Raw genomic sequence first — 15,630 nt, forward strand, 5'->3', positions numbered from 1 at the left:
TTCTACAGTTTGTAGAAATGATTAACCCTGAAAACGCCTCTGGTGCCAATGTTGATGAAATGCTGAATTCTGTTACTTCTAGCATCTTGAATGTTCTGGATGCCATTGCCCCTATGAAGGTTAAATTGAGAAAACATAGACAGAAAGCTCCCTGGAGGAACGATGATCTAGTCAGGGCACAGAAACAACAGTGCCGCAGAGCTGAGCGAAACTGGCGCAAGTCAAAACTCCAGGTTCATTATGAAATGTATAAGGGGGAGTTGTACGCTTACAACCAGATCTTATGCAGAACAAGGGAAAGGTACTTCTCTGAAATCATTGGAAGTTGCAGCAGCAACTCTCGTGTCCTGTTCACAACAGTAAACAGATTAACTAACCCTCCAACCCAGCTACCAATAGAACTGGTTTGCACACCTAAATGTAATGAGTTTGCTGTATTTTTTAATGACAAGGTTCAGGGCATTAAAAAAGCTATCAACTCCACAACACATATAACTATCGAACGGCCACCTACTCACTCTAAGCTGACTCACTTTGTACCTGTCACTGACCAAACTGTCCAAGAGACCATCACCCGTCTGAGCTCGTCTACATGCTGCCTTGATGTGTCACCCACTAGATTTCTAAAGTCTGTCCTGAACAGTGTGTTGCCATCAATTACTCAAATAGTTAACATGTCTCTTCAATCTGGAATATTTCCAGAGGCCTTAAAAACTGCAGTCATTAAACCTCTCCTGAAGAAAAGCGGTCTTGATCCCACTGTACTGAATAATTACAGACCTATCTCTAATCTGCCATTTTTAGGAAAAGTCCTTGAAAAAGTTGTCTACCAACAGCTCACTGATTTTCTCTTATTAAACAATTCATTTGATGTTTTCCAGTCAGGTTTTAGACCCCATCATAGCACAGAAACTGCTCTTATCAAGGTATCCAACGACATCCGCCTGAACACTGATGATGGCAAAGTCACTGTCTTAATCCTGCTAGACCTGAGTGCTGCCTTTGATACTGTTGATCATGGGATCCTTTTGCACAGACTCCAAGACTGGGTTGGCATCTCTGGATCTGCCCTAAGTTGGCTCAAGTCTTATCTGGAAGACAGGAAATATTTTGTTGAAATTGGGAGTTGTGTCTCAGACTACATGGCCTTGACTTGTGGTGTGCCCCAGGGATCGATCCTGGGACCCCTTCTGTTCAACCTCTACATGCTGCCACTAGGGCAGTTAATACGCAGTAATAACATATCTTATCACAACTATGCAGATGATACTCAGATCTATGTGTCACTGACAACAGGTGAATATGGGCCGGTGGATTCACTCAGCCACTGCCTCCAACAGATCAGTGCGTGGATGCAGAACAACTTTCTCCAGCTAAACTCAAACAAGACCGAAGTTATTATTTTTGGCCCACAGAAACAAAGAGAAAGTGTCAGCAGCTACCTTCATTCTCCGTCTCTAAAACCCTCAAATCAAGTCAGAAATCTAGGGGTAATCATGGACTCTGACCTGAACTTTAACAGCCATATCAAGTCAGTAACATCAGCGGCATTTTACCATCTGAAAAACATTGCCAAAATCAAAAACATAGTGTCAAAGCCAGACCTGGAGATACTTATTCATGCATTTGTCTCCAGTAGGTTAGACTACTGTAACGGCCTGCTCACCGGCCTCTCCAAACGAGCTGTAAAACAGCTTCAGTACATCCAGAATGCTGCTGCTCGAGTCCTGACCAAAACCAGGAAGTATGATCACATTAGTCCTGTGCTCAGGTCTTTGCACTGGCTCCCTGTACCTCAAAGAATAGACTTCAAAGCAGCTCTGCTTGTGTACAAGTCTCTCCATGGCCGAGCACCAAAGTACATCTCTGACATGTTAGTGCCATATGAACCATCTCGTACTCTGAGGACCTCAGGGACCGGCCTCCTGTTGATTCCCAGAGTCAGAACTAAACAAGGGGAATCAGCGTTTCAATATTCTGCAGCTAAAATCTGGAACAGCCTCCCTGAAGTCGTAAGACAGGCGTCCTCTGTGTTCATGTTCAAATCTAGACTTAAAACATTTCTGTTTAGCCGTGTATATGACTGAAAGGTCCTATCTTCACTTTTCTTTCCTTTCCTTCCTTTATTTTTAAATCAATTTTCAATTATTATTATTATTTTTCTTTTTTCTTTTTTTCTTTTCTTTTAAAGTAAATTTTACGTTGACTATTTCTATGATGTATTGTGATTTTAATGCATTTTTCTGTTTTGTGAAGCACCTTGAATTACTTTGTGTACGAATTGTGCTATACAAATAAACTTGCCTTGCCTTGCCTTACATTGCTGGAGCCTATCCCAGCTACTGATGAGCAAAGGCACAGTCCACCCTGGACAGGTTGCCAAACCATCTCAGGGCCCTGATCGACTCAAAATACTTTAAACCTGTATGATAATAAAAGATTGTGGAGTATAAAGTCTGAATAAAATACTGTGAGTGACATGAAATGAAGCATGAGAGCTGCTGCAGAGCTTTACAAACACATGAGAATCATTATACAACAGCAAATTGCTTCATTAGCCTCACAGCAAATGAAAGCAGCGTCTCTCGTTAATTAGTCAGGCCAAATGTTAGTAATTATTTAAGAGATGAATGCTGCGACTAAAGTATTACGTGTTCATTTTTGTGTGTCTTTTAGCATCTCCATGATTGGAATTAAATGATGTGTATTCAATTAATAGGACATTTTAAGTTCAGTTTATTTTTCACCTAAATTTTAAATATTGTTTAATGACTACATGATAGGTTTGCATTAATTAAAATCAGCTATTTTAGTGTGGATCTGTAGAGTAACAGCGGGCACACAAGTTAAAAATAAAGAGCCAAACATGTTAAAGAAGGCAGTCTGTCTGATACGCAACAAAATGTCAACAGCTATGCTAATGCTGGAAAAATATCGATGATAAGATTTACCTAAAGACCTGATTAGTAATAATTGCAGTTATAGGTTAAATAACTAAAAGCTCTTTATGGTTGTTTTTTTTCTGAAACGAAATGAATTTGTTGCTTAAAGGTTTTATCTCATCATTCATGTGTGTTGTGTAACCCAGTGCCATGGGATTTTTATTTCACCTTATCAGAAAAAACTGTCATCGTCTGTGTTCATGAAATTGTTAAATATTATAAAATGATCATGAAGTTTAAAACTAAAATGCCAAAATTGGTTTGAAAAAAGGAATGTACAAGTATGAAATCAGGCACTGATTAAAAAGGTAAAACAAAAAATCCCCAAAAATTGTGTTTTTTAAGAAGTATCTGACAACCATGTGTGATTTTAACACTAATGGTTAATATTTTAAAGATTTTTTAGAACAGCTTGCAAAATCTGTTGGTGTTTACAGTTTGTTAAGACAAAAACCAAGACTATTTTATAAATGGTAAATTAAAGAATAAATATAAAGTAACATAAAGCTCTTTGATTAAACAAACTTCCCTGTTTATTCTTGAAAATGTTGCCTTTGTTTAAAAAAAATCTAACATTTCCATCGCAAATTTAGAAAGCTTGTCTCAAATGGTTTTATAAAAAAGAAGTTGTTGATTTTTCAGTGGAGCAAAAAAATATTTGTCAGTCACTGACTCTGAAAGTTATACCACTTAAAACATTGAGAGAAGTCTGTAATATTTACCTTCAACTGTGCGAGACAAAACGTAAGTGAAAGAATTAAACAGTCAGAATGTAACCTCTCCACCATAACCAATGCCAACGATCTGTCAAAGGACACCAGGGACAACATTGTTAACCTGAACAAGACTGGGATGCACCAATCTGCCATCATCAAGCAACTTGATGAGAAGAGATCCACTTGCTCAAATGTTAGAAAATTTAAGATCCCTGACAAGCTCCCTTCACATGGAGCTCCATGCAAGATCTCACCTGGTGGAGTACAAATAAACTTGAGAACTATGAGAAAACAGCCCAGAACTGGTCATTGACCTGAAACATTGACCTGACCGTAACAAATGTTACTATAGTAACACGCTGTCACAATCCTGCTCCAAAGGTTCTCCTGCTTAAGTCAAAACATGACCAGGCCCATCAAAAGTTCTCCAGAGACCATCTGGATGATCCAGAAGAGGATCAAGAGAATGTCATGTTATCAGATGAGACTCTTTGGTGTAATTGCCACTCACCGTGTTTGGAGGAGAAATAATGAGATGCATCCCAGAATTACTGATCTATTTGAAGGAAAGGATGAATAGGGCCATGTATAGTGAAATTTTTGGCAAAAACTTCCTTCCATCAGTGAGAACATTGAGGATAAAATGTGGCTGGATCTTCCAGCATGACATCGATTCCAAGCACATCGCCAGGGCAACAAAGGAGTGGCTACGTAAAAAGGCGCTTTAAGGTGGTCTAGCCAGTCTTTGGACCTCAAACCAATAGAGATTATTTGGAGGGAGTTGAAAGTTTGTGTTGCCCAGTGACATCCCCAAAACCTCACTGCGCTTGAGAAGATCTGTATGGAAGAATGGACCAAAATAGCAGCTGCAGTGTAAACCTAAAGAAGACCTACAGGAAACCTTTGACCTCTGTCATTAATACTCAGGGTCACAATACAAAGAAATAAGGTGAACTTTTGGTATTGATCAAATACTTATTTTCCACACCATCATAACATTTAATTTGGTAAAAATCAATGTGGTTCCCTGAATTCTTTTATTTTATTTTTTTTACCACATTCGGTCTCTCACATTTGAGGTGTATCCATAATTAACATTACAGACTTCTCTCATCTGTGTAAGTAGGACAACCTGCAGAAGTGTTGACTACCAAATACGTTTTTGGCCCACTGGTAAAACCGATTTTTACATGAGAAATTTTGCAAAACTAGCAGTTTGCTTTGACACCATAATTGCAGTAAGTAAGAGACAATGAAAACTCATCAGTGCCTCTAGCAACAATTTAAATGAAGTGTTAGAGGATGATTTTCTTAAGACAAAAATAAACTTGCTGAAAAAAAGACGGATGTTGCTGTGAGAGCTCATGCTTCAAACGAACCCATCCCAGGTGGATGCCTGGTTTTCCCCAAGCAAACTTCTCCACTGAAACTTGATTCTCAAACAGGCAGAGAGGTCAAGTCCAGTCTTACCAGAAATCAGCCAAACTACAATTCATTTCATATCAAATGTGCAACCCCAAACATGTGTAAAAATGCTGCTGTCACCCATCCATTTCTGATCCTACTGCATCCCTTTCAGGGATGGTGCTGAAGCTGCTGAAGCCAACTCAGTAACCGTTGGACAAAGGCAGGGTGCACCCTGAACAGCTCACCAGTCTGCTGCAGGGCCAAATACTTGCATAAACACTCTGGGGCAAATTAGAGATGATCATTAACCTATGAAGCATGTTTTCGGACTGTGGGAAGAGTCCTGGAGAAAAGTCATGCACACATGCAAACCATGGCCTTCATGCAGTGAGGTGAAGCTGCAAACCACTGCTTCACCGTGCAGCACTCTACTCTACCCATTTCTCCTACTGCTAATATTTGCAAGAGCAAAGTAGAACAGTGGAGCGATCTGAACAGTGTGGGAGATGTAGAGAAATGACATGAGAGTTGTGTAGAATATCTTGTGTGGGATGGGACTCTTCAGTGGTTGAACAGGGTTTGCCAGCATGAGTATATACTGACTAAAGCATCTGCCAAATAACAGCATCAGAACTATACATTAACCCTTGTGCTTTCCTAGGCACTTTAACATTGGGAGTTGGGTCATCTAGACCCACTAGACAGTGCTCTGAACCTTTTTTCTTCAATGATTTGTGATCTTCACTGGTGTCCATGGATTACATGAAATCTTTCCACCTTTATCCACCTTTGTCACGGTAGGGAGAACACGTCAATGTAAGGGTGGGATCAACTAAGATAGCACAAGGGTTAACACAGAGCTGGATGCGTATCTTTTGTACTCTACACCTAAGGGTTGAGCATTAGCCTTGAAAAAAACCAAATAAGCACTGACTTGAAACAGAAACACGACTTTTTCTGTCACCAAATAGCTGGAGCCCACCCAGCTTCTGTCTGCTGATGGAGGGCTACACCTGAAGGGTTTCCTAGGATGATCATTTGTTTGATAAAAATGCAAAATTTAGCAATCTCTAAATTTTGAGAGCTTATTTATTTATTTATTTATGACATAGATCTGCACATTTGTAGAATTGTGTAGTATCAGCACTAAACAACAAAATCAAAGTGTTGCTTTCAGTGGGTTTCAGAAACTATCCCTGACATTGTCAGATTAGCTATAAATTGTAGCACATCTGTGTGAGCTAATCAAAAACAATTAAGTTGCACTAAAATGATAAATGTATACTTTGTTTAAAATGTCATGCAGTCAAACTGAAGAAGTTTCATAGAGGAAATCGTTCTATTTTTAAAACATAAAAAGGTCAAACTGACATTGACCCTAACACAATACAAGCATGGCAACCACAAGAGCAGGAGGAGGCCAGTGGGAATGCAGACTTGTGGGTTTTTACTTGAACAGCCAAAATAAATCAGTGCACACAACCTGTTTCACAAATACACACGCTCTGATTCACAACTGTAATTTTACGCAAACGTGCAACATTAATTTGGAAATGCATACGTTGTGTTTCCCAAACACAAACGCTGTGTCTCACAAATACACACAAAATGTTTCACACATGCACAATAAGTGTTTCTCACAAATGTGCACGCAAGAAATTTTTCAGAAATTCACAATAAATATTTTAGAAATGCACAATAGATGCTTCAAAAACATCATTTTTAGGTTTACTTGTAATATGAACTCACGGATCGTGCAAATTTTAGAATCAGGCGTGATCACTTTCAGCCAATCGAATTGGCCCTTAGACTTTCTCCAGCTTTGCCTGCTTTGCTGATGAGTTTGATTGACAGATTAATTAGCCAATGGTGACATTTGTTGACCTGCAGCGTGAAGGGAGTCTCAATATTCATCGTAGAAAAATCTCTCACAAATGAGGGGAGATTCACAAATGAGAGCGGGTTTGATAATGCACATCTTCTAAAATTTGCACAATCTGTGAGTTCATATTACAAGTATACCTAAAAATGATGTTTGTGAAGTACTTATTGTGCATTTCTGATAAATTTATTGTGAATTTACTGAAAAATGTATTGTGTTTTTATGAAACACAACGTGTGCATTTCCAAATTTATATTGCACGTTTGCGTAAAATTACAGTTGTGAATCAGAGCGTGTGTATTTGTGAAACAGGTTGTGTGTATTTCTGATTATTGAGACTGAGTTAACTCCATAGACCTACAGTACACACAAAGTGTGATATCTCAGCAAAGTAACATTTACTGTTCCCTAACTTTTTTAAACATTTTCAAGTAGATTTTTAGTTACAGCCAGTTTTTCTGCAAGCTAGTACACACAAACCAAAACAAAAGATTTTAAATATATATACATTATTGTACCTGTGCAGCTGTGGAGACGACAACAGTAAAAAGGGCATTTTCATGTTCATGGAATATTTTTTTAAAAATCATCATCCCTACAAGTCAATATGAATTAGAACCTGAGCCCACCTTGATCACATTCACATGTTAACATGAAAATGAGACAAGCATGGTGAGAGTCACAGAGCCAGATCACCTTGTGCTATCTTAGTTGATCCCACCCTTACATTGACGTGTTCTCCTTACCATGACAAATGTGGATAAAGGTGGAAAGATTTCATGTAATCCATGGACACCAGTGAAGATCACAAATCATTGAAGAAAAAAGGTTCAGAGCACTGTCTAGTGGGTCTAAATGACCCAACTCCCAATGTTAAAGTGCTTAAGATAGCACAAAGGTGAAAACCACGACGCAAAAACGTTACTCGTAAATTTTTTCTTTTCTTTTAAAGTAAATTTTATGTTGATTATTTCAATGATGTATTGTGATTTTAATGCATTTTTCTGTTTTGTGAAGCACCTTGAATTACTTTGTGTTTGAATTGTGCTATACAAATAAACTAACCTTTCCTTACCCTCATGTGACATTCAGAAAATGTTACAGTACAGTGCACCCCCCAACGGGGCCTCCAACTTCTCAGTCAACAGGAAATCATCAATACTGAAGAAGTATTGTTTTATTTATTTTTTTATTATATAAATTAAACAGTTTGAAGTACATATTTTTGATCCCTTCATTGGTGATGTGCCACTTTGCTGTTCCTACTATTTGCCGCCCTACAAAGTTTTCCACCTTCCCACCTTTTAAATGTTCTCGCTCTACCACTGTTACAGTGAAATGTTTGACTTTACATTCCTGGACTAGATTTAGCCTCTTTTACCATTTTTGTAACAGATTTGTTTTGTGATCACAGTATCGTTCTCTGAATGGACATTTAAGATTGACAATAAAAGATAGACTTGGTTTTCTAATGAAAAGATTAGTTGTAAAAAACTGCTTCCGTGTGGCACTATGATTTATGAAATATTTCTCTGAATTTAGCGGTAAATATTTAATAAAACATCTAAAATCTTTATTCTTTTTTAAATACAACTGAAACTTAATCAAATATATTTTATTCTCCAAACAAAACAGTTTTTCCTCCTTACCTGAATTGAGACATCACTGTAGGATCCTCCTATGACCCCAGAGATGGCCAGTGGGACCTCTTTTTGGACAGGTCTGGAGCCGTCTGGGCAGATGAAGCCAGGATCATGGACCTTGGTGAGGGACGCCCTGACAAAATCTAGAGACTGCTCCAGAGCGTAGGTGTCCTTGGAGCAGGTGTCTAGTATGTGGGCGCCCAGCTGGAGTCCGGGAAGGATGCGGTCGCTGGAGTTGATCTCATCCAGTGCCAGCAGCATAGCTTCCAGCCTCTGGATCCCTCTCTCCTCGTTGATCTTCCCGCAGTCCTCCATCCCATCACCTTTTTCATGCACAGGAAACAGGCCTCCAATCACCAAGTCCCCGTCCATGATGATTTCGCGCTTGGCTGCAGGCGGCAATCTTGACATACTGGGTAGAACTCCTGGTATCAGCAAGTCCAACATGAAGAAGTGGAGAGGCCAGTAGTGGGCAGAGGGGATCCAGCAGAGCGCTGGGTCCAGCATGGTAAGATCAGGTGGCAGGACAGAGTTCAGTTTGCTAATGAAGAGGCAGATGGAGCTTCACTCAGTCTGGAGGGAGTTTACTTTTAGGTTCTCTCTCAGTCTGAACAGCATCTCTGATGTTCCTGTCCAAACGAAGAAAAAGAGATCGGGAATGATACATCTGTCTGCATCTATGTCCATTAATCAATCCGTGACACAGATGCTTATGAACCCAAACACACATGTGTCATCACAAGTTCCAATCATTTTTGAAATACTTCTATTGACATTTGTCATCTTTACTGGTGATCTAGTTTTCTCTGACTAGGAGTTTGTCACATAAACTCAGGCAGCATAAATGTCACAAGTTGAAAATATATGTCTTTGTGTACAATTTAGTACTTCAGCAATGGGGCTTTTCTTGTCTGTTTATGCTAATGATGTTATAGATTGGAGATTTATGGAAATGAGCTACAATCAAACTGTAAATGTAGAGTGATCATGTTTACTTCTAAAGTGAAGGTTATGTTGACGTTATATTTATAATGTTCTGAAGATACAGTGAAGTAAATTTGCATGAAGTTCTATATACCGTTACCACATTCATATACATATTTAAGGAAACCTCTGGAGCGACACACATATATCCAAGACTATGGAGCAGGTATTACATTCACTGGGGTTCTCCTCAATGGCCGGGGTTGCCATGGAAACATTGTGTGTAGAAAAAAGAAGGGTGGGACTGCAGGGGATATGGGCAGTGAGACATGTATGCTAATAGAGCTCCCTATCATGTTAAGGTTACAAGTTTAGATCTCCTAAGGAACTGTTTTGATGTCTGAATGAGAGAGGCGAGCTGGTTTAGTGCAGTGCTTTTCCAACCTTCTCGCCCAAATTCAAGTGGATTAAGAGGGTCTATTGACTTTCAATGAGTCCTAGCTTGCAGCTTCCTCTGGATTATTATCAGCACATACGCTTGTCCTGCTGTACATCATAAGGCATTTATTCCAGAATATTGCAGGCAGGATTTCATTAGCAAAAAACGACATGACCTTATTTTGGCATCATTTTGGTAAATCTGACAGAACTTGGCCGTTAGAGGAAGTGAGACTGTCGCAGTTTCTGCCAAAGTTCTTGTTCACAAATGATACTTTGTTTTTAAAATTCCAACAGCTATTTGTTCCTTCAGATCGTCAGCTCAAACTGAATGTGTCCTGATTCCTGTTTCTTTAGAGCCATGGCATCACAGTTGGTGATGCAAATACAGAAAAACCCTTAAAGCAAGCATACAAGCATGCATGTGCTGGAACCTGAAAAAGGAGCATCGGGTGATAACCGATGTTCAGCACAGGCTATAAATTATAGCCCGCATTAAAGTTTTCTGATTGAAAATTATGTGATAATAATGAAGAAGATACACTAACCAAAAATAAAAACGCAACACTTTTGTTATTGCTCCCATTTTTTATGGTATGAACTCAAAGATGTGAAACATTTTCCACATCCACAAAATAACCAGTTCTCTGAAATATTGTTCACAAATCTGTCTAAATCTGTGATAGTGAGCACTTCTCCTTTGCCAAGACAATCCATCCCACCTCACAGGTGTGCCATATCAAGATGCTGATTAGACAGCATGATTATTTCACAGGTGTGCCTTAGACTGGCCACAAGATAAGGCCACTCTGAAATCTTCAGTTGTATCACACAGCACAATGCCACAGATGTTGCAAGATTTGAGGGAGCGTGCAATTAGCGTGCTGATAGCTGCAGGAATGTCCACCAGAGCTGTTGCTAGGGAATTGAATGTCCATTTCTCCACCATAAGCCGTCTCCAAAGGCGTTTCCGAGAATTTGGCAGCACATCCAACCGGCCTCACAACCGCAGACCACGTGTAACCACACCAGCCCAAGACCTCCACATCCAGCATGTCCACCTCCAAGATCGTCTGAGACCAGCCACTCGGACAGCTGCTGAAACAATCGGTTTGCATAACCACAGAATTTCTGCACAAACTGTCAGAAACCGTCTCAGGGAAGCTCATCTGCATGCTCGTCGTCCTCATCGAGGTCTCGACCTCACTCCAGTTCATCGTCGTAACCGACTTGATCTCTGTGCATTCAAAATGCAATGCAATGAAATGCACCTGTGTTATTCGCCCATAATATACACCTGCCCATACCATAACCCCACCACCACCATGGGCTACTCGAACCACAACATTAACATCAGGAAACCGCTCACCCACACGACGCCACACACGCTGTCTGCCATCTGCCCTGAACAGTGTAAACCGGGATTCATCCGTGAAGAGAACACCTCTCCAATGTGCCAGACGCCATCGCATGTGAGCATTTACCCACTCAAGTCGGTTACGACGATGAACTGGAGTGAGGTCGAGACCTCGATGAGGACGACGAGCATGCAGATGAGCTTCCCTGAGACGGTTTCTGACAGTTTGTGCAGAAATTCTGTGGTTATGCAAACCGATTGTTTCAGCAGCTGTCCGAGTGGCTGGTCTCAGACGATCTTGAAGGTGGACATGCTGGATGTGGAGGTCTTGGGCTGGTGTGGTTACACATGGTCTGCGGTTGTGAGGCCGGTTGGATGTGCTGCCAAATTCTCGGAAACGCCTTTGGAGACGGCTTATGGTGGAGAAATGGACATTCAATTCCCTAGCAACAGCTCTGGTGGACATTCCTGCAGCTATCAGCACGCTAATTGCACGCTCCCTCAAATCTTGCAACATCTGTGGCATTGTGCTGTGTGATACAACTGAAGATTTCAGAGTGGCCTTTTCTTGTGGCCAGTCTAAGGCACACCTGTGAAATAATCATGCTGTCTAATCAGCATCTTGATGTGGCACACCTGCGAGGTGGGATGGATTGTCTTGGCAAAGGAGAAGTGCTCACTATCACAGATTTAGACAGATTTGTGAACAATATTTCAGAGAACTGGTTATTTTGTGGATGTGGAAAATGTTTCACATCTTTGAGTTCATACCATAAAAAATGGGAGCAATAACAAAAGTGTTGCGTTTTTATTTTTGGTCAGTGTAAATATGAGCTTTAGTTTCTCCCTGATTCGCTCAATGTCCCAGTCTGGTTCATGGCATTGCTGGTATTATTATTAAAAGAAAGGTGAGAATGCATCTTGAAGAGTTCACCATCAGGAATCTAATTGCTTTTCAATGCTGTCTGCTGGAGCAGATGGCTGCAGTGACTGGGTCACAGTGTGAATTAAGGGTGCAATATCGAGCAGCCAATTAGGCTGACCCATGCAAAGTAGGCCAAAGTTAGACATTTAGAAAAACATTTTGAGCATCTAAAAACAGTCAATAAATCCGGAAGCAACCTGTTAGATTTAGAAATATATTTAAAAAGAAAGATTATCTTCAAATGTATTTACAAAGCAACAGCATTGTGAGCTTATTTTGGCGCTTCTTCAATGTCCTTTTTTAAGTTTGAATGTTTTTTTATAATGTAACTCAAATCCTCATAAAATGGCATCAACACCCAAAAGAAGGTGTTGGTTTTCTTGGTTTTGAACCATCTTCTACTGAATTGAAGCTCCTGGGAAGATTTCACTTAGATGTTCTGAAACGACAGTCTTTTTTTTAGAAGATAGAAAATGTGTAAACATTAGATTTACTACAGCAATGATGGTGGCTGGCATCAAATGCGTAATCACAGAACAGGCACTTCATTAAAAACTAAGATTTTCATCTGACAACAGGTAAAGAAACCGTTTGAAGCAAATGACAAGATAGGAGCAGGTCCATGCACTAATTGGTAAAAAAAAAAAGCTTCTTATTCATGAATAGTCACTAAAGATGCCTGAAACAATGGGTTGCATCAATTTTACCTTTCAAAGCAGACACAGACAGAGTGAACATTTATCAAACACTAAAAAATACATGAAAGCACATTTCACCTAATTGCCATAACCTGCTGAAAGCATCAGCACAGCACCTGTCTAGTGACATTTGGAATCTAGCTTCCCGGTTTAGAATAAATGCTACAATAAAAACAAAGTTGATTTATTGGGCATTAAAAAGTGCAATATTTTGTGCACCTTTTTTTGGAATCAAACAATTTTGGAGCAAAAGATTTACATTAAAAATGAACGACAGCATCCGAGGGTGCAGGAATACATTAAGAAGCAGAAGCAGAAGATGCCCTAATTCCAAAAACTGTCAACTCTCTCATCTTCCTCTATAAACTGAAAAAACCAGTGTGTTGTTGAGATTTCCTGCATTATGTAATTTTCCAACCCCGACTCAGTTAATCTCTCCACCTGGACTTGTCAGATGAAGGATTCCTCAGTAGTGACCAGCTGACTATAGGCTATTTGCGCATGGATCAAATGCAGCATTTGATCAAACATCCCAAACAAATCAGCCTGTGAGTCTGTTTGTCTGTCAATCTGGCTGCCTGACACCTAAATTCTTTATGCGTTTGACGCCTGAGAAGGAGAAACAAGCTGGCATTTACTAGGATGAGCTTCCCAGCACAGAACTGCTGTTGTTTATTATTGGTGGCCAGCAAAATTGTGCAATAACGAAGATGCTGTGCCGGTTTCTGACCAAATTAATTGTCTTTTTAAACCTGGGAGGAATGTTTCTGCCTCATTTCACCCTGGCTGACCCTTTGAAAATATGGGCTCACGAATAACACTAACAAGAAATTGGCTTTTGGGGGGTATTTGAATATTTTTTTCATTTGAAAGTAAACAGCCTTGATTATCCTCCACAGAGAATTCCAGGTGTTTGCAGCTGCAGCCTTCTATACCACAATAATGGAACCCACTGGATAGAATATCCGTTTAGCAAAAGAAAGCAGCTGAGTTATCTTCTCCACGTGAAACGAAAGACAACTTTCCACAATCATCTCTCTGCAGAAGCTCGTATTCTCTCTGGTAGCGTTGAAAAGCATGTTTTGTTGTGTGCACAATTTTACGCGCGTGGATCAAAAGAGCGGGGATTTCCTTTGTGATCTGAATTTGGTGCGACCTGATTTGGAGTAGTGACGACCAAAAGATTGGACAACGTCAATAAAAAATATACAAAGCAACTTCCACAAGAAAAAAGAGTAAGAGAATGAAAATTGGATTTATTAAATACCGTTTTTTGTTGCAGTTCCTCGTCTTTGCAGGTCCTCCTCGCGCGTCGGCAGACTACACAGATACTACGGAGGAGAAGATCAGAATCCAGAGGTTGCTGCTGACTTTGGGCATGTTTGGCAGGCAGCTGTTTGCATCTGTCCTTGGTTCTGAAATGCTCTTCTCATTGGCGCGTCTTGCAAAACTCCTCACAGTGTCCTCCAACTTGTACCTCCCAGTCAATCCCGCACAGCACGCACCAGTCATGAACGTCTGCAAGCACCGAAGGACCAGGGGGGATTCTACCTGTCGCCGGCAAAATCAAAACTAAACATTCAACGCGCGACGGTTTGTGTGCGAGTGATGCTGAGAAATGAACTTCCGAGCTGAAACGCTGCTCACAAACACGCAACTGCCCACTGCTCCATGATCTGACCATGAAGGAGTGCGCGGGTGGACGCGCTGCACCCAAGCGCACGCCGCACGTTTGTCAGTTCCTTATTGCATGGAAACACGAAAACACGCGAAATACGTTTAAAACAAATAATAATGAAATGACACATAAAGTAGTTGGTCTTTTTTTCTGTGGGTATTTTACAGACATGAGGAATTTCTCCAGGCAGAAGATGCACTTTTCCCTGCAGCTACATTTAGACTTTTAAAAAAGGAAATGTGTTTTCAATCACTCTGAAAAGCTGCAAAATCCTCCTTCACATCCATCTCATTAAAACATGAACCACACTTCACATGAGAGGCGGCCCATCACCATAAGGGGCACGTTTTCCTCGCTGAAACTGTGCCCCTGTATATGCAATCACCAGGGTTGAGAGCAACTCTCCACAAAGGTAACGCACTACTTCATGCTGCAATGAAATTTTGATATATATATATATGCACCATAAGGCTTTTCAATTGTAATGCTGCATTTATGTTACCTTGCAGAAATTGAAGCCATAAGTTGCAGAAATAAATAATTGCAGAAGGAAGCAAAATTGTCCATAAATGGCAGAAAAAGGATACTGAATGAGGAAATCCAAGGTTGTAGTTGAGGAATCCATTGATATAAATTGTCTTTTTTTTTATCAAGTTTGAAGTCTTTATGTGAATTTAATCAGAAGTCTCAGAAAACAGTTCCTCTTCTGCTGAGCTAAAATACCTACCCATCTGTATTTCTACGGGGCAGTTTCTTTCGCCACTACCTCCAAACAAATATTAATATCTTAAAAACTCTTTCAGTTATTAAAAATATTGAACCCTTGTAGGGGTCACGAGGCTTTGGGCTAAGTTTCATGTCTTTAGGTTCTAGTATGTTCTCATAATTGCAAGTTGAAAACATGACTTTCTGTTAGAAGCAGCCGAAAGATTCAAGGTAAGCCTTGACTTCAAGCCACATCACAAACTCGTATGTCCAACCTCAGAGACTTCCAACAAAACTTAAAAGAAATCCTAAGAA

At 40.1% G+C, this 15,630-nt stretch overlaps 1 protein-coding gene across 1 annotated transcript in view; it reads right to left on the reverse strand.

Annotated features, from left to right (window-relative positions):
- grm2b (glutamate receptor, metabotropic 2b) overlaps positions 1 to 14,624 on the reverse strand; it is a 47,208-nt gene extending 32,584 nt beyond the window's left edge. The window contains exons 1-2 of the mRNA XM_004068730.5: positions 14,200 to 14,624; positions 8,597 to 9,219 (exon numbers count right to left, since the gene is read on the reverse strand). Coding sequence (XP_004068778.1) covers positions 8,597 to 9,097 — 501 coding nt within the window. The 5' untranslated portion in view covers positions 9,098 to 9,219; positions 14,200 to 14,624. The remainder of the gene's footprint in view (positions 1 to 8,596; positions 9,220 to 14,199) is intronic.
- Between the last annotated feature and the right edge of the window lie 1,006 nt (positions 14,625 to 15,630).

The sequence above is a fragment of the Oryzias latipes genome, chromosome 5, assembly GCF_053564925.1.
Source record: "Oryzias latipes strain Hd-rR chromosome 5, Olatipes_Hd-rR_3.1".
NCBI classification, from domain to species: Eukaryota; Metazoa; Chordata; class Actinopteri; order Beloniformes; family Adrianichthyidae; genus Oryzias; species Oryzias latipes.